Source organism: Cinclus cinclus, chromosome 1 (genome assembly GCF_963662255.1).
Source record: "Cinclus cinclus chromosome 1, bCinCin1.1, whole genome shotgun sequence".
NCBI lineage: Eukaryota > Metazoa > Chordata > Aves > Passeriformes > Cinclidae > Cinclus > Cinclus cinclus.
In genome coordinates, this window is record NC_085046.1 from 9,073,625 (window position 1) to 9,093,283 (window position 19,659).

Sequence of the window (19,659 nt, forward strand, 5' to 3'; positions counted from 1 at the left end):
CTCCATGACCCCCAACACAAATTCAGGTCCACCTGGCAATCATACTCCCATAGCCAGAGATGGGTTGAAAATCTGTGTCTTTGCTGGGACAGGAGAGGAGAAGGACATTCCTCAGAGCAAAATGGGATTTGTGCTTCTGCTCATGGGATTTCTGATCATCTGGATCATCATGGGGTGTGGAGCTGTGTGAAGAGCAGGACACACTCTTTAAGATGGGTTTAAATCCCAGTATCACCTTAGCTCTGTGCTCAGGGGTTTCTGATGTTGGCACACAGCACTCCACAACAGACCTCTGGCTGACCACTTCAGTTTGGCACAAAGATCACATGCAAGCTACATATGAACACATTAATCTGCCTCTGGTCAAGCAGAAGACACAACCCATCTTAATAATCAATCCTATTCCAGCCTTTTGCAATGAAAATCAAAGTCTGAAAGCCTGGGGTATTCCTGGGATGAAAGCAAGAGGCACACACCAACGGCCAGACTGTTTTTCATAAGGTGTGTCAAGCCCAGCAGGCAACCCTCTTCATCCTAATGCCTGCTGGACTGCACAGCCCACACAGGACATGACCCTTGTAGGGTACAAGGTGACACCACATCCTGCCTGCCAGCACCAGTCACGGACACTGAGATGGACAATCCAGCCACAACAGTCAGGAAACAGAAAAAAAAACAAGTGCTGCTTTCACATTAGCAATATTTCTGACCCAAGAAGGGGGAAAATAAAAGGCAAAGACTTATGAGAAGAGCCAGGCTGCCTGCTTTTGCTAATGAAGATGCCAGGGAGGATGAGGAAGGACCATCCGGAGGCTGGACAGAGCAGCCAGAAGTCTCGAACAAAGTTTAGGATTTAGAAGGGGTACTCTGGCCACAACAGCACAAATAGGGTGGATTTGAAAGAACTGTATCTGCTGAGGCCCTGCCCAAGACCACAGTATCTTGCCCAATATCTTCTTTTAAATAGTTTTCAAAACCTGTAGTAACTATATCACAGACATGAATAACACAAACATAACAGTAACTTCTCTTTGGTGTAGTCAGAGAACATCTCAATGTGAACTTTCTTTGACTTTTTGCACATCACATTTTCCATGTTTATTCTGCTCACAAGTACACATAAATATTATTGTAATACTGGTAGTGTGACACACAAAATAAATAAAATCACATTTCAACAAGTTATTTCTAAGACATTAGAAAACTTAAACATTTTTCTTGATGCACCAGTGACCTTACACCTTACAAAGAGAACTCAAATACTTTTCAACAAACAGTAAAGTATCAGTCACTGCTGCCCCTTGCAGCTGATGCTGAATCATTCTAAATCTAAAGATTTGCAGAGTTGTGAGTGTCCACACAAACACTAAAACTTGGCAATCTTGAAATGCCTTTCTAAGTACTGGCGATTTTGCTCTTTCTTTTCTTTATTATTTGCCAGCTCTATCAAATAATCTGAATATTCTGCAGCTATGAAATTCTTTGCTACCTCTACTGCCTATTACCATATCCACCTGAATCCATCATATTTCCACATTCCATTATGTCATTACTCTTTACTATTGAACACCAGTTTCACTGATTCACTTCCATTCTCTGACAACTAATTTTAATGGGAAAGGTACCTGGCTGAATATACGACAGACTAACCAGCATTTGTAGCTCTCTTAAGCTAATCTTAAGCATTAAAATTTCTTTGAATTTCCTTTCTATCCCACATAATGCCACCACATCTGCTAATACAGTTGTGTCACAGGAATGAAAAGAGACACACATTATGTTTTAGAAATTCAGTACTAAAAGATACTTTTGAAGCCATATTATTGTTACTCAAGCTCACCTTAAACCAAGTTCTCTTAGAAATCTAAGAGACTAATTGCAGAGTAGTGAATTCACCTTTGCAACTTTCTTTACTATCAGCTCCACATTGTCTGCCACTGAAATAATGATGGACATGCCAAGAAGGCCATTAGGCCTTTAGTTCTGGAGTAGAACTTGGCATCTGGCTGCATCCATTCATCCAGAATTTCCCACAATATCAATGGAGCTGCCTTTATGGCACCCATCCACCACTCCACGTTGGCACCAACCCCTGACAGAGTACATTGCTGCTTAAGTAATGGGGTTTTTTTGCAGACTCACAGGTTGTGTTGCGCCATTTTTGCTTCTCTTTGTAGTAATTTCTGTTCTGACCCTGACACTGTGGGACTGTTACTCAGAACTCTCCTACTACCAGCTGTACCCTGCTTGCACCCTTCAGCCTAACCTACCAAACAAGCAAAAAAACCAAGCTGACCTCCCACAACACCTACAGGACAAGAGGCATGACCATACAAGTGCTGGATGTTACAGCTTTTTCTGGCATGTTTTTGTGTAAGCTCTCACTTTAGACAAAAATTTAATTTGCTGTTTTTTCATGCTTCTTATTCTCCCAGAATAAGAATTCAAAAGGATACAAAAGATTCGGGAAAAGAAACTTTCTTCTCATTATGTGTCTATCTTGGATTATTTTCCAGTCTTCTGGCACTGAAGCTCATCCACTTCTCCCAAGACTTTTGGCCTTTTCCTCACACAAACACACTTGATCCAAATGAGCAAACACTGGCTCATGGAATAAAATTAGGGGCCAACTCTATAAATTATTTTTCCCAAGTGCCTTGTACTTTTCCCTCATAAAATGCAAGTTTCCTGTTTTAAAAGTAAACACTCTTGTAAAAATATGAAAATAAAATACTTGGTATATTTTAAAATGATAAATTATGGATTTAAACATAAAATAAGAGTTAAAGGCTGTTTACAGAAGAAAGTATGTAGGTCTTATTTCTGAATATATACAAAAATCCTCATTAGGTTTCTTTTTTTACAGTTTTTATCTTGAAAATTCCTGGTGAGGTGTAGTTGTACCAAACATAATTTTTCTTTCAGGTCCATATAAGCTTTTAGAAATGCCTAAGTTACTCATATACCCTGACACTTAACTGAGAAGTCAAGACCTAATACAGTAAGATGTGTAAAGGGCTCCTTTGAACTTAAAGGACAAATACCTGAAACTAATATTAGACTGGGTTAGCAATTAATCCCACAGATTTGGAGATGGAAGTAGAGTATAAGGGAGTCAATGGAAACAGTGTCCGAAGTTTATCTGTAGACATCTGGTATGCTAAACAACCCTCCTGGCTGCTATAGAAGGTAAATTTATCTGAGAACCCAACAGAAAGAGCTTCTTTATGCCAGTCTTGATGAAGCAAAAATATGTTAGTTACACTGGTTTCATCCCCTGCTCCACCATCAGGCTTTCTCCATAGGTGTCTTTTTCATGTCTTCTCCTCACCCAGCTGTAAGGCTCCTTCCAGTGCTTCAGAGTTTCTCAGCTATGAAGGCAAAACTAAATTTGACTGTTGGTGACACCCTGGGAAGAAAGGGTGAGGATGCACATGGAAAGGAGGATTGGAGGAAGTCAAGATTTCCCCAGCCTTTTAGGGCCTTTGGGATTCCCTCATCTCTCCTTCCATTTCTTCATCCTTCCATGCCTCCAGGCTCCCTCCACAATCCTAAAGAACCTTTTTTCCCCTATTCAGGATCCCAGAGCTCTGGCAAGGAGAAAAGGTGTCAGATCACAGTCAGACTCTGCTCTGCTAAGGCAAGGACAGTGTGGTCAGATGCAGAACAACGCTGAGCAGAGGAGCTTTGGGGGACAGAGCTCACTGTGCCCCAGGTGAAAGAAGAGCAAACCACAACTTCTGCTGCCCCTGTCCCCAGTGCCAAATCTGCTGCAAGGACAACCAGAGTCAGAACATCTCATCATCCCCTTCTCAGGCTTGAGAGAATGAGCTGCATTCCTCAGTTGAGTCTAAAGTTGATTCAGATATTGTCAACAGCAAAACATGAAATTTTGAGTTAAGTCTCAGTCAGATTTTTTTTTGCCTCCCATAAAAATGGCCACTAATCAATATTTTCAGAGTTACCTCCAGTGCAGCAGTGTAAGATGGGGAGAATCAGCTCTGGGCACAGAAAGCTCAGACCTGTGCAGAGCACAGACCCAGCCCTGCCAGACAGCACGGCTCAGGGGCACGGGCAGTAAACAAGTGGAAATAAATCAGTCTGCTCCCCCATAAAATTGCTGCCACTTGAGCTGCAGTATCTCACACACTGATACTGTAGATAAGTCGGTTTCATCTTGATTACGACCTGTATTAACACCCAAAGTAATAAAATCTTTCACATTCTCATTTTACTGAAGCCAAAGGACAAACCTTCTGCAGTGACATATGGCTCTGCTCCTCTGCAAGTATGTTACACTGCTTACAAATTCTCCTTGTCTAGCAAAGGATAATGCTTTTTAAAATAAATTACCTGCATTAATTTGTATTTTCCACCAAGAAAACCTCACATATCATCGTAATTGTCTATCTATACAGATATATGAGTTTCTCACATTGTTTGCACATTTTTTCTCCTTTAATGGGGTGATTTTGGACTATGTCATTGATTATATAGCTGTAACATGCAATTTTTTCCAGCTCAAGAGCCAGCTTGGGGCTCACGGACTGCAGAGCAATTCCTGCATGGTTCAAACAACATAAAGAACAGTCTAGGGGACATGAACTGAGAGATGAGACTAAGCTTTGCAGAACTTTGAAAGGAAGGGGTATTTCAGAGTCGATTACTTAAGTGCAACTTTCAGCCTCAGGGGATTTGGTATAACAGGTTATTATAGATTTTTTTTTTTTAATCCGAAAGCTCTCTCTGTAGCGTGTGTATTGATACACTGTGGTATAAACTTTGGGATACTCACTTTGATTAAAGACTCTCCTGCTCTTTTCCTGGCTGCATAATTCCTCCCCATGCTCCTGAAAGATGACCAGCTGCCATGGGGAGAGCAGAGCCTATTCCAGATCACTGCTCTAGGAGCAAGAACTGACACTTCCACCTCTGTGAGGCAGAGACACAAAACCATGGTCTCCAATGTCCTGCAGGAGATCTCTAGAAGTGGCTCCTTGTAAGATTCTTTTGTGGCCAGGAACCAGATTTTATTTTTGTGTGATGAGAAAGTATTTCTCTGCTTGAAAAGACACATTCAGATTTTTAAAAATTTAGCAAGAAAAGGTGAGAATAAAACTATGGCTCCACTTGTTTTTCCATCTAAAAACTATACTTCTGAAAATTGCCAATTTCAGATGAAGAAAATTCTGTTTATTCATTGTTTTTAATAAAACATTTTCTACCTGTGCAAATGACCTAAATAACTAACAGGATGTGAACTGCGTAACATAGAGGAGCGGACTTTGTTTAGCAAATGCTTAATGTCATTGTCATGGTTCCTAAGAAGGCAGCTTCCAGTGGCACTGAAATTTGCAATTACTGCAGCTTAATTAACAAATGCCCATTTCCCATTTACATCTACTATGGAGACAATCAAGTTTAAAAAAGGGAAATATTTATTCCTGTATTACTGTACATGAATAAAATGCATGATGAAAACCCCTTAGCCCTAGAATTCTCAACTATAATTTCCTTTGGTCTATGATGAACTAAGTAATTCTCCCCATAACTGGGGAGAAATCATAAGGTATTATTTGAGCCAGCTGAACAGCATCATTTCTGGGAATCCTGTCTAAGCAAAGCAGGAAGGAAACACAACATTAACTTCACAAGCCACTGCAGCCCTGTGAAACCATGTCATGCTTTAACCTAGCCAGAATTTAAGCACCTAACAGCTGCTTTTCACTGTCCACTCAGCAAGAGGGGGAAAGAGAATCAGTAAGGTAAAAGCAAGAAAACTCCTGGGTTGAGATAAGAACATCTAAATAATTGAAATAAAATGATAATAAATTGTAATGAAAAGAAAAAGAACAAAACCAAGAGAATTAAACTCAGGAAAGATAAATCATGCAAACGGAAACACTCTCTCACCACCAACCAACTCATGTCCAGCCAGTCCCTGAGCAGCAGCTCCCAGGTTATGACATCATGGGATATGGGACATGGCTGTGGCCAGCTGAGGCCAGCCCTGCCAGCTGGGACCCCTCCCAGACCCCAGAGATCTCCCAGACTCCTCCCTGTGGGGTCCTGTGAGGTCCTTGACACCGTTCAAGCCCTGCTCCCTAGCAGGGAGAACATCCCTGAATTACCAACACTGATTCCAGCACAGATCCATAACAGCCCTATACCAGCTACTGTGATGAAATCTAACTCTAGCCCAGCCCAAGCCAACACCCTACAGCCTCTTCAGAACTCAAATATTAGTTAATGTGTTGGCAAAGAGATGCCTGGCAATAAAAAAATAATTCTTTCTGTTAGACTGAATCTTTCCACAGATTTTTGAGATGAAATAGCATTTTTGAAGCACCAACTTTCTTGCCTTCTAAAATATGCCATTAACCTCTATGCCAGTCATAACTTATTTTCAATTATCATGCCAGTGAAATACATTGAGACAAGTAAATCTTTTTTGGCATCATACATGAAGTGTCATATTTCATGGAATAACAAAATAATTTTAATCAATGACCTTATTCCTGGGAGGGGAACAACCAAAATTTTGGGGCTAGTATAAATCTCTTGAGATATTTGAGATAAAGCCCAGAGAGAAGGCCTGACTTTTAATTGGGAATGAAGTGGATCCAGAGACACGAAATGGGCACTAATTGCCTGATTACCTTTTTAGTGAGCATGGGTGTGTAATTTGTACTGCAACATTAAGCACATCCATCAACACTTTGCCACTGAGAAAAACAGTGCTGAAAGAGGGATCCTTTACTGCCCAAACTTCTTTCAGAGCTCTCCATTTCTTCTGTTATAATAATTTCTGCCTCAAGTGTTTGGGTGGGGGACCTCTAACTGAAGGAGCAGAAAGACAATGGAGAAAAGAAATCATAATATTAGACAACTTCAAATATTTGCAACAAAAACACTCTGTGGAAGTTTGACATCTAAAGTTAGATTTACCATAACAAAATTGAAATTAATAAAAAAGAATTTGAGACACTGAATAGGACTGATGTTTCTTAACCATATATTGATCCATTTTTGTCTGACTATTCATAGAAATTTTTAAGTAAGGAAAAAATAATTGAAAGAGCTTAAAAGTCAAATATTTTGAAAGCAATAATTCACCAAACACATCAATCAAAATTATAGGAAAAAATTGAGAGGAAACTTTTCTAACAGGTAATGTCAGTGAAAGAACAGTTTGTTCCATTAAATTACTCAGCATAAGCCATCACCAAAATTCCACTAATATGAAGGCAAGATGTCAGCAAATAGGAAGTCTTAATTATTGCAGAAATCTAGTAAATCTACACATCTCTAACTTAGAAGTGAAACAACATCCTAGAAAAAGGGATTAAATCAGAAGACTAACAGGAGACTTTTATAATTTGGAAAGGTCTGGGGTTATTTAAGTCACAGTAAACAAGCAGTCAAGTTTACTACTTAAAGGTAGAAAATTAATTAAAACTGTAAAACAAAACACTACCACCTTGAAAACCACTCCTCCTCCAAAGAAAGCAAATCTATTTGATTTTGGAAATACACAAGCCATTTAAACTGCTTCCACTGTGACTGAGTATTGCAGATTGCTTTCTTTAAGTGTTCAATAAACTATAAATCTATTAGCAGTCTTGCCATCCAAAAAAATCCACTCATCAAATTATCCCCCAATACCTTTCCTATCTTTACCTCACAGAAATGGAGAAGAAGCGGCATAATGAGGAGTAAAGAGAGAGGACTACACAACAAAGACAAAAATCTGGAGGAAGGTCTCAGTAGATTTCAACTCCCTTCAATTTTTCTTTTCCCCACCAGTACATTATGGTTTCTGCTTGGGTAATACACCTCTTTCTCATCTGCTACAGAGTTTATGATAGAGAAAACATCAATTGCAGTTCAACAAACAGATAGAGAGAACCAAAAATAGACATTTTTGCCACTGAAAAAAAATCACAGTGTGCAGCTGTTCACAGTCGTATCTGTCCTGTTATTCCCAGGAAAAAAAACTAAGATGATAAAACCTTGTATTTGGAAGACTCAGTGAGATAATGCAGTTGAAAGTCTAAATACAATCTTAAGAGAGTTAACATTAAATAGAATAAATTTGGTACACATTTTAAACCTGATCACAACATTGCAAATTCATTACTAACACAAGTGTTTAGTGCATTACACTAAAAGCATGTTCCATTGTACCCTGAAGAGTTACGAGTCCAGACATTAAATGTTGTATTCCCATGCTCGGCCCCAACATCCACTGCCAGCCTTAAATCACACTGCTCCTACCACAGGGCACTAGAGGAACTCGCTGACACTGCAGCAAAAAGCTACCAAATATTCTCAACTTATGCAGAGCAGCAGCCAAAGCTATTTCAGTAAAGACCAAATTACAATAAATAGTTTGGGACCATAAAATACATTTATTGTTCTGTCTACCTCTACAGCAACTTTTGTTGCTGTTGCCATGGGGTTGGAGGGAATGAAGGAAAACTCTGTTTAAATTAAAGGCTTGGAATGTCATATAATGCAGGATGACTTTTCATTAACAGGTCTTTACCTGTTAATCAACAACACCATAATTAGTTCACTTTAAGATTGTTCTTGTTGATTAAATGAGGACATATAACAATAAAAGCCTCTCACAGTTCTTTATTACAAAGCATTTGTTCTAAGCACTAGAATAAACAGAGGATATATTTTCTCAGTCACTTTGGAAGAATCAATCCAAATCAAGGACACTGAGTAGTAGGTCTACAACCTGGGAAAAAACTTCTACATTCTTAATTCAAAAATGTTTTTTTTTATAAAAAGCAAATGAACTTCTTTAGTACATCTATTCAAAACAATCATGGTAATTAAAAGGTATTTTTGTATATTATAAATTTATATTTTTATATGCATATAAACTTGCATCTCCTTTAGAATATTATAAAGTAATACCTTCCTCCTTGGCTTGACAAAATGGATGTCAATAATTATTGCATATACTTTTCACACATAACCTGTCTTGAGACAAAACAAATATTTCATGCAGACTTCCCGCTCTCAGGTGAACCATGTTGTAAGGTTTTCTACTCATGTCTCCTGTAGTCTCTGGGAAACTACTTAGGACCACAACATCCTCCCCCTGAAAACCATAAATACGTTTTTCCTATTATATTTACTGTCTAAAGGCAGATTGAGAGTCAAAAGACTATTAGTACTTGTCAAATGCTAAGAAGTCAGAACCAAAAAGATGCTCACTAAATGATGATTGTAATGCAACAGCAGTCAAGTGATGCACAGTTTGTGCAGCAAACAGGGGGAAGGATTTTAAAAGAACATTTGATGAAAAAAGAGACAGAAAAACAGGAAAAAAATACATGGCACCTGCACAGAAAAACTTGTAACTGTGAAGAATCATCCAAAAGAATGTTATTCAGAATATACTTAATAAATCTACAGCTTTGCCTCCTAAACACTCAAGAAAATGCAAAAGTGAACAGTCGACTCATTCATTAATGTCCTTGCAAAATTGGTACACTTTGGAAGTATATTTGAATCATGACCTCATGTTGTAAGCTTATGTACTATTAGACAGAATTACTGAAGTTTTTAAAAAGAAAAGACACAAGCAGCAAGAATATTTTAAGAAGCACAATTTTCCCAAGCAGGGGATGAATTCAGAGTTTTCTAGTCTGTCTTCCTTTAGCCATTCCCATCAATGCCTCAGTTAATTACCAAAGTACCTCAATAATTAATCTGATTGACCCAACTAACCACTGCTACACTGAGACAATAGTCACTGATATTTAGAAGGACATAGGTAAACACCAGTTTCCCTTCTGACAGAGAACAGATAAAGCCCAAAATAAGTTGTAGTTGTTAAGTGCTTCAATTTTGGAATTACACATGTTTAAGCAATTGAAATGCTAAGTAGAAGGTATCCTTTAACACCAGGATAAAAGGTCCTATCTCACTCAAATCTGAGGCTGCCCAATAATCACAATATGGTTGTGTAGCCATTACTGCCAACTTACATCACATCTCTTTTGATAATTTTTATTACTACCTTTTGTTCATTAAAATGTTATGCTTTTTCTTTGTTGGTGGTGTTTTGGTTTGTTTTTTTTTTTTTCCATAGTAAAGGTGAACAGCTAAAGAAAAAAATTGCCTATTATTCTATTTTTTCAAAAGCTGTAGCCCAAACCTCTTAATCATCATGAAGTGAACCACACTCGTGAATGTCCCCTGACACAAGAAAAGGACAAACGATGGTGGATTTAGAGCAGAGGCACACTTCTGCAGTGTCACTCCAAACCAGGATTCATTTGCTTTCCACCTCATTGCCAGAACATTATCCCTTGGTGTTCTCTTCTTCTGTCCAGACCACACTGTCCTTTTCAAGCTCTCCTGTTTCATCATTCATCAGGCTCACACCTTACTGAGATTCCCTAATGCCTTCATCAAAGAGGCTGTACTTTTCCATGGCCTTTCAAATGTTAAAATATTTTTTTCTGTGTGTAATACAACAGTGAAATAGGGAGCGTCTCTGAACATGCCCAATGAATGTGCTCCTATGTAGCTTGCCCAAAATGAGTTAACAAAAAGGTCCACCACACATGATAAGATACATGATAAAAACAATACTTCTAATACACAAATATAATTTTCATGGGGCATTTAGTATGCTAGTTTAACATACATGTTCAGAGTTACCCTAAATAGTATATGTAATACCTAGTACATGTCCAAAAAACAGCAGAAAAATAAGATTTGGTTGGATTTTTTAAATTAATGCATCTCATAAGGCTGAAGACTTCATATCACTTAAATATTTCAGGGAGAGATACTGAATCTAAAAAAAAGAAAAGGCAAAAACACCAAAAATTTCAGAATTTTAGTTCTATTTAATATCAGATCACTACATTAGATTTTAGAGATTCATCCACCTTATCACCACAAATGCATCATTTTGAATAGAGAGAGACCACATGACTACAGTTATTCTCCAGTGACGTCAAACCTTCCACCACACACACCCCACATCCCCACAACTCACTGGTGGAGAGGTGGAATCTTGTAATCTAAATTCTTAAACACAAAAATGCCCCCAAAATCACTCAAAACCACACTGGTTAAACCATTTTCTTACATTGCTTCCCCAGGTTCTGTGAAAGCCAAGAAAATACATTACCACAAGTTATAATTCTAAGAATGAAAGCTTCCTTGTGACAACACAGCAGAATTCCTGCCTGAGCTCTGAGCAAAAGCAGGTCTGTCCACATGAAATTGCACTGTGCAGCACTCAGCAGCTCCAAATCTGATTTACTGGCACAGGACACGGGAATATGAAGGATTACCTGTGGCTGGTGGGAGATGTATGGCTGCCTCTCCTACCTGGTGCTGAGCAGCACACTGTCAGTGAAGTCTGAGAGATGCTTTTCTGCCCTGCACCTTGAGATTCTCCACAAAAAGAACTCCCCCCACAAAAAGAGTTTTTACTGACAGCTGGGGTAGTGGATAACCAGAGTTGCATTATCATGACAAACATCTTTTCCTAAGAGGAGTGTAACTTCCCCTTTGACCACTACCCCAGTTCTAATTTCAGTTGTGTTGGGCATTTGTATCCCACCATCACACAGGCAGCTGTTTTAACACCACATTGAGACAAACACAAGACACAATTACACGATTTGGAAGATAGATGGGGATTTTTTCTAAGACATAAAATAAACCCCACTACATTGCTTCAAAGTAAAGGAGATGAAGTCATCACTGCACTGACATCTTAACCTTAAGACTTAATTTTTCACCTCCAACACCTCAAATAGCTCAGGGAAAGTCAGAGCTACCACACAGGAGAACACAGGCTAATGGGAAATTGGAGCTTTCCTCCCAAACCAACTCCATTTCATGTAGTTGCTCCTATTACACAACTGTCATGTAACCTAATGAAGAAGTGTGGGGAACAAAAAAAAGAATTCAGCCAATTTAAATCCCGGTGTTTATTTCCACAGATTTGTTTCAAAAGGTATGTGCATTTCCTTAAAAATTATAATATATTCCTAATAGCTGAGATACCGTCCTCATACCCACAGATTCTCAGGAATATTTAGGTGCTAACTCACCCTTGATCTTAGTTGAGTGAAGTGTGCAAATACTTCTAAAGATTTGGATTTTCAGAAGGCCATTATACAATGGCAGATTTTAAGCTTTAGTCCTTCTTGAGTACCACACAAGATTGTGACTTCTTCCGACATTACTTATTCAAGGCATATTTTTAAAAAATTAAGTGTCAGACAAAAAAAAAGTTCCATTATTTCTTTGAACTAGTACAGAGGAACCACTGGAAGTAAATCCTAGTATTTAAATAATTGGTCAGGTTTTTAATGCAAACATCCATGCACTCTCATTTACTTCAGAGTTAAGGTAAGAAATGACAACAGGTGGTATTTGAACTTCAGTTATTTGTGAAGAATCCCCACATCCATGAAAAGCACAGAAATTCTCTACAAACAACACAGCAAGTACATGCAGAGGTACCACTAAGTGTTACTCCTCAGAAGTCTGAATTTAGTTATAACAAGCACCGATGCTCACTGAAAGGACTCGGAAAGCTTAGGCCCAGATTTATAGTGTCATTTGACAAAAATTCAATAGCTTTTGGAGAGCAGTGCCATGCAAACACAGATGTTGCTGCAGACATCTGCTAGCTAAACAATGCCGAGGTGCATCTCCCTGTGCAATCCCACCCTACCAGGCAATGGTCTGGAAAACCTCAAAGCATAACACATTAGGTTCAAGAAACCATTTAAGGGATCCTGACTTCTCTCCCTTATCATCTGTAGCACATGTTTACCGTTCATGGCTCATCACCAGCACACACAAACACTCATATTCCAAATGTTCAAGGAGCTCTGTATCTGAGGAAGAAAATACATTAATGTTCTGAACTACGTGCAGAGATCCGGACTTGGAAAGGTTCATGGCTGTGCTGCAATTCCTGGGTGCCTCTGACACACCGTGCTAACCTAAGTCCCTCCTAATGAGTGCAGCTTGAATACATAAAGCAATTATTGATTCAGCTGTGCAGTGCTGTTTGCCCAGCCTTTCAGAAGCACAGCTTCCTCAAACACTGCTGCAGACGTTAGACTGTGTCTTCCGAGGAGAAGGTTGGTGTTTGTCAGCCAGGCTTGACTTAATGATGCACTCTGCGCCAACGACTGCATTTAATTAACTTTTCTTGGTTGGCCTCACAGAGTTGTTTTCGACTATCTGATCTTGTCTGCATGAACCCCATTATGATTTCATGCAGGAAGGAGGCTTTCAGCCACAGCCTCTTTCATAAATAAAACTGCCCTGATTTATAAAGGATCTTTGCTCCTATCAACAGATATCACGGTATCCACACCCGCATAAAACATGGCGCAAAGCTGCTTTCTGAAGCAAAATATCTGGAGATTAAAGCTAAAGGAAAGAATGCCACCCTTCTACATGAGCAGTTCAAACAGTTTAATAAAGAGAGGAAAGAAGCCAATAAGGGATGGTTATTTTGAAATGAGCACTTTTATCTGTTCCGCATGGTGTCCTTTCCAGTGGCACTGCTAGAATTCAATAGCACAATTTCATGAGAAAGAATAAGAACTTATCTTTGTTTTGCTGTTTTTAGGAGCCAGTTTGTTTCAAACTTCCAACAAGGAAGATAAACGAGCTGATGCTTTGCATGTACTGCTTTATCTATCACTTAAAATGCAAAACAAAACATGACATATTCCTGCTTATCCAGCTGTACTAAATTTAGTATATAAATACAAGGACTGTTCAAGGGTAAGTGAAGGATTTCTGTCTCACAGATCCTCTAAAAATTCCTTCTCGATGCTTCCTTCTTTCCTTTTCATACAAACACATTCTAGGCAGAACTTTTAAGACAAAATTACACACATAGGCAAACTCTTTTAACTTCCAACCCAGACTGCAAAATGTATATGAACATGTGAAAGCCATATCCCTCTTTACCCACAGCTGTCACTACACATACCATCACTGCAAATATTGTTCCTCATATTATTACTTTCTTTCTATATTTCTTCTTTAATTAAGATTAGGATTTGCTTTCTGTTGTATCTGTAACAGCTTCTCAGCATTTACTGGGGGGCAAGAATTCCCAAGTTTATAGTATGCCAGGTTACTTCCAATCAGAGTCTGCAGCTCACAGGCATATTCACCTTTCCCATCAAGTCTTTTTAGCTGCAGGCTTTCAAGCTTCAAGCATTTTAGATGGGTGAAAATGTCAGTTCCTCCAACTCCAAGAAAGAAAACAGAGGTACCAGAAGATAAATAAATGACATCTAAGTCACTTTACCTCTCAAAGTTCTTGCTTTGCAAAGGAAGAGTCCAGGAAAACTAACTCGGTCTTTTTGCCTTTTGTCCTTATGCCAGTAAAATTAACATGAAACAATATGTTCCTTTTTAACCACTTGATGAGTCAGTGCAGCTCAGAAAACTGATAAAAGGTTTGTGGAAATAAATTAATATTGCATGAATGCTGCTGGAGCTATTAAACAAACATAAGCACGAACCCATCACTGAAGCCAAAAGAGACCTTTATACGATGAGGGAAAGTGGCAGAAAAGTCAACAATCATTATTACAGCAGGTCCTTTGCCCTGCAGAAATGGCATGTGACCTAAACAGATGTAAGCAGTGCTTATCTCTGATATAAACAGTTATGCTGCTTATCTCAGATCTTACAACTCTATTACATTGCTTTTAGCAATACAAAACCCATTCTTTTAACATCAATCTTTTCCTCATGGAAAGGGAAATTTATCTAAATCTTTCAGTCAAAATCTCTCTTCAGAAGAAATGAGAAGGGAAGAAGAGTAGGGGTTTTTTAAGGCTATGAAATAGCTCAGTTATTGGTATTTTGGTTATGTTTTTGTAAGTTTGATGCATGAAATGCACTCGAAATCTACAGCTGATGACAGATGTGAGACAGTAAATATTGTGACTTATGTCTTCAGTAGGGAAACCTAGTTTTATTTCTGAAAACATGGTCAGTTCAGTTGCCTCTGCTGGAGGCAGAGAAAAAGATCAAAATTATCAGCCTTCCTGCAGGAGTCAGAAGCAGATCTGCAGATCACAGATGCATCAAAGATGCCATTGAAAAGCAGCTGCTGTTTCTTACCCACTTTCACACTGTACTTCAGAAATACCCACTTGTGTGACAAGAAAGGAGGCAAACCTTTTCATGACCTTGAAACACACAAAGTAAGCTCTGCTTCTGAGCACAGTGACATCCACAAACTTCAGTTTCTGAGCTCTCAACCCAGCAAAGTGCTCACATTTTAGTACGTCAGAATTTCTAAAAAATTTCAGAGATACAGGTGAATCAGCAGCAGTTTGTGCAGGAAAATGTGAAGGATTGCTCAGGATCAAGAGGCCCACTTCCTTTCTGCTGTATATGAAAATAAAGTAAATTCCAGTTGTTTCTTAGTACTTCAATGTATGATCTTCCAACAATCCTGTTTATTTTCTCAATGAATCTTCACTTGCATCAAGAACAGCATTTAAAATACAGTCTAGACAACATTTATCCAGTAGGGAAAAAAAAAGAAAAAAGTAATATTTTGCAGTTACCATAAGCATATTGACAGAATCCCTGCAAGTATTTTTTAAAACCAGACCAGACATTAGAAGATATTATTGATCAACTGTCTTATTCATTACTGACATTTCTTTAAGTTAGTTATGCCAAAATATGAGTAGATCTACAGAAAAGATCCATTCAAATTCAAAGATACAACTTCCATAATTTAATTTTGCATGCCAGTGAGTGTCACATGGAGATTTTACAAACTGCATCTTCATTTAAGAAAACAGGTAGAGTAAGTTATGAAGTTACATTTATAGGAACAGCAAAGTCTTCAACATAGAGATCCCTTAAAGTACAGAAATTACTATCATCTGTTGCATGAATTCCCCATTATGCATTGGCTGCCACATATAACAGTTGCCTATGATTAAATCTGATTAAATCTGATTAAATCTGCTTGTACTGAGGAAGATTCCAGCCTAGGCACGGGAAAATATTGACAGTCAGCAAAATTCACCCTGTAGAAATTTGACACTGCTCTTCTTGGTGTCAATCATGGGAATTGTCAATACAGAATTCTTACAAATTTGCATTTGTCTTACGTTAAACAGTACTGGAAATTTAATCTCATTTCATCTTAAATGTTTATTACATAAATCCGATAAATATCTTAATTTATTAATAGACCCATATTATTGTTCCTGTGTTTGATGGAAAACAGAACTTCTCCTTTATAATATGAAGTCACAAACAAAAATCTCATATAAAATACTTATTTTAAAAATTAACCCCTTTATTACAGATCCACATATTGCTATATATTTCCATGTCAAAAGACACTACTCCCTTCCTCCTTTCATCACATACACAGATATTTCATAAGAGTTATTGTTTCAAAGATCTCTCTCAAAGCCTCCTCTGTCCTTCACTGGGAACTAAATTATTTAATATAGCACATTTACAATCTTAACTATTATTAGAAAACATTCTTTCCTACTATTCCATTAGCTTCATTCATACTTTGTGTTGGCTTTTTTGACTTACTGAAAATAAATTATGCAGGACAGCAGAAGAAAGCAGTTTCTGCATAATTCAAGAAAAATCACAGGACAAGGAATCAGTATAATCAACAACTGCAGTGTTACTTTGAGACCTTCTTTCTTATTATAAAAAATAACACTCTTTTGAAGGAGACTGATAATTACCCAACATCATCTAAGAAGAAGAACAAACTGAAGGTAACAAAACAGCTATTTTCAACCATATCAAAACAAATTAAATGTTAGCATATTTCAGTGCGTTTAATTCAATTAAAATCTATTTCAAATAAAAGTTAATGATTTCATTCAGAGTTGAGAGAATATTTATTTATTTATTTTGAAATCTATTAAATTTTTACTAACTGCTGACCAGAAAAGTCATACCTGATATTTTCCTTTTCCCCTCCTCCTCACCCACATATGTATTTGGTTTGTTGAATCAAACATACAGCAATTAGAGAGTGGAGGACAGACCAATCAGCAAACAGAGCATGGAAGACTTACCATTTACACAGACTTCAAAAGATTTGCAAAGGTCATCCTCAAACAGGCAGCCTAAAATACAAAAGAAAGGTAGAAATTAATACAGGTTTCAAACTGTGGATAATCAGTGCATACTGAAGACCTGTTAAGGGCTCTGCAAGAGTCAGACATTTGGTTAACCTTGGGAGATCAAACTGGGGAGTAGAGAAAATCCAGAAAAATGTCTGATTAGACAGCACCTCTTACTAACTGGCCAAATCCAGATCAACCTTTGATGTTTTTCCTCCCTTCATTTCTTTACTGAAGGTTCATGTTTTCCATGCATCTCTCTCTCATTTAGTAATTTGAGGGACTTTATGTCTCTTAATTTTGAGTACATCATTGTACCACAGCATAGTCATGCAGCAATACACTACAGGAATATACACCAAGAAACCAGTGGCATCCTGACAATATTGCTACTGTGGTGAGACAAGACTGTAAACCAGCCTAGAAATTGCTCAGACTACGCTTGGATTTAGTAACTGCACTAGATCATGCCTAAGACTTCAGGGGTGATAACTCCTTGGAGAAAGGTGTCCAAATTAAGCCATCCCTACCAACACCCTGATACCTCACAGACAGCCGACAAATCACTACAGGTCCATGAAAAATATCCTTAGGTTTTTTCCATTTAAAATAGGAAATTTGTTCCCAAACTTGCTGCTTGATGAGCCCCTGCTGCACATGCTCCACTCCTCACCCTAGAAACTTCATCCAGGCTGGCAATCTCAGCTCTTTCACTTGTACACATCTTCATGGACAAAGTATTCTGTTCCCTTGTCACCAAACTGTTCTGTTGGTGTCACCCAACCAGGCATTGAGACAATAGTGATTATTACCTTTATCCTCAACCAAAATGAGTCCCTGCTGATATGTGGGAAGGCAGCAGGGAAGTGGGCAAGGTGTCCCTCTGCTCTGGTCACTCCACACTGGGGCACAGGGACAAGGATCAGGTTCAAAAGCACTGTGGAATATCCTGCTACTCTTAAGGGCACTCACTTTGTTAACCCAACCAGCAGTTTCTTTCTTTTTCTGACAAAGCTAAAGAAGAGAAAATCTGAGAATTTTCTGGAGAAAAATCTGAGGAATGAAGCTGTGTGTTGGACATAAACACTGTCCTTAAGAACACATTTTCACAATTACACCTTTTAATATTCCTGGGAAATATCTTATTTATAAATGGACACATGGAGGTATAGATATTAAACACTATTGAACTTTTCCACACTCTGCATCAAGAAAACAGCCAGGAACAACACCAGATCCAAACTAATTAATAAATCCTCTCTCCCCAGCCATGCCTATCTCCATGAAAGCACAGAATACAGCACCTCTATTCACCAGGGAGTCTAATGAATTATGTAAGGAATCCTTAGAAAAAGAACTGAAAGGTTCAAAACCCTCTGACCATGAATTACCTGGCTCCTAATTCTGCTAAAAGAAAAGTTTTGGTGAGATAGAGTGACTTAGGAATTTCTCCAAAGCCTTTCAGCAGGTAAGTGTATGAGCACATCATTAAGCCTGAACTAATATGCTGTGTCTCCCAGCAGGATTTAGTAGCACATGCTAGGTGCAAGCTAGGCAAGCCCAGCTACGTGAACTCAGGACATGTTGGAGAACCAGCAGAGTCCTTCACATCCATCCCACACCTACCTGCAAAGATCACATACACATAACCTTACATGGATTTACAATACTCATACCAAAAAAAGAGTTCTCTCATTCTTTTAACTCACCCCAGTGGATATACACTTGGTACCTTCTGAAAGGGAAGTTTCAAACCAGGAAAGCTTCTTCACACAGAGTGGGGCAGAATGGCACGTGCCTACACAGTACACAAACTGTGGTTTGTAACATATTCTTGAGATGTGGATGGTTTTGCTCAACACAAGTCTGCTGTAAGAACCAATTCTTCTGAAATAGTGTCTGGAAACTCACTGAAGATACCTGACTGCAGCCCTGCTACTGAACCAGCCAAGCAGGAGGATGTCTGAAGTGTGCAGTGATTCATAAAGAACAGCAGACAAGAGCAATGACAGGCAGTGACCAAAACACATCCACACAGAGTTCACAGCACAAGAGTCTAATTAAAATAATAACAATTATCACTTTAGAAAAAAAAAAAAAATACTTCAAGCACCAATACAAAGTAGACATGGAAAGATATAGTTCAGTGTTCCTGTTTCCATAAATCTGAAGTTATCTCTTCTAAAAATGGGTTTTACGGCTAGGAAAAATCAATATTCTTTTTTTTTTTCCCGGAGAGATTAAAAAATAATTAAAACCAGAAGCATGAAATATATGTGTGCAGCAAAATGATGCAGAATTTGTCCTGCAACGGAAGGAAAGCAGGCAGTTTTTTAGTTATTTCCTATCCTGCAGTGCTGTGGATCCAAAAGGTGTCTGATGAGATGTTTCAGCCAGGAATATTTCTAGTGGAGTGGCACATTAAAACAGTGACTGGTTCACCTAGACTCTACTGATTCTGAAGCACTTGGGAGCTGGGATTACAACCACCTGCTGTCTG

General features: G+C 38.4%; 1 protein-coding gene across 1 annotated transcript in view; it reads right to left on the reverse strand.

Annotated features, from left to right (window-relative positions):
* PTPRN2 (protein tyrosine phosphatase receptor type N2) overlaps window positions 1-19,659 on the reverse strand; it is a 624,843-nt gene that overhangs the window by 543,282 nt on the left and 61,902 nt on the right. The window contains exon 2 of the mRNA XM_062506519.1: window positions 17,112-17,162. Within this exon, the coding sequence (XP_062362503.1) occupies window positions 17,112-17,162 (51 nt within the window). The remainder of the gene's footprint in view (window positions 1-17,111; window positions 17,163-19,659) is intronic.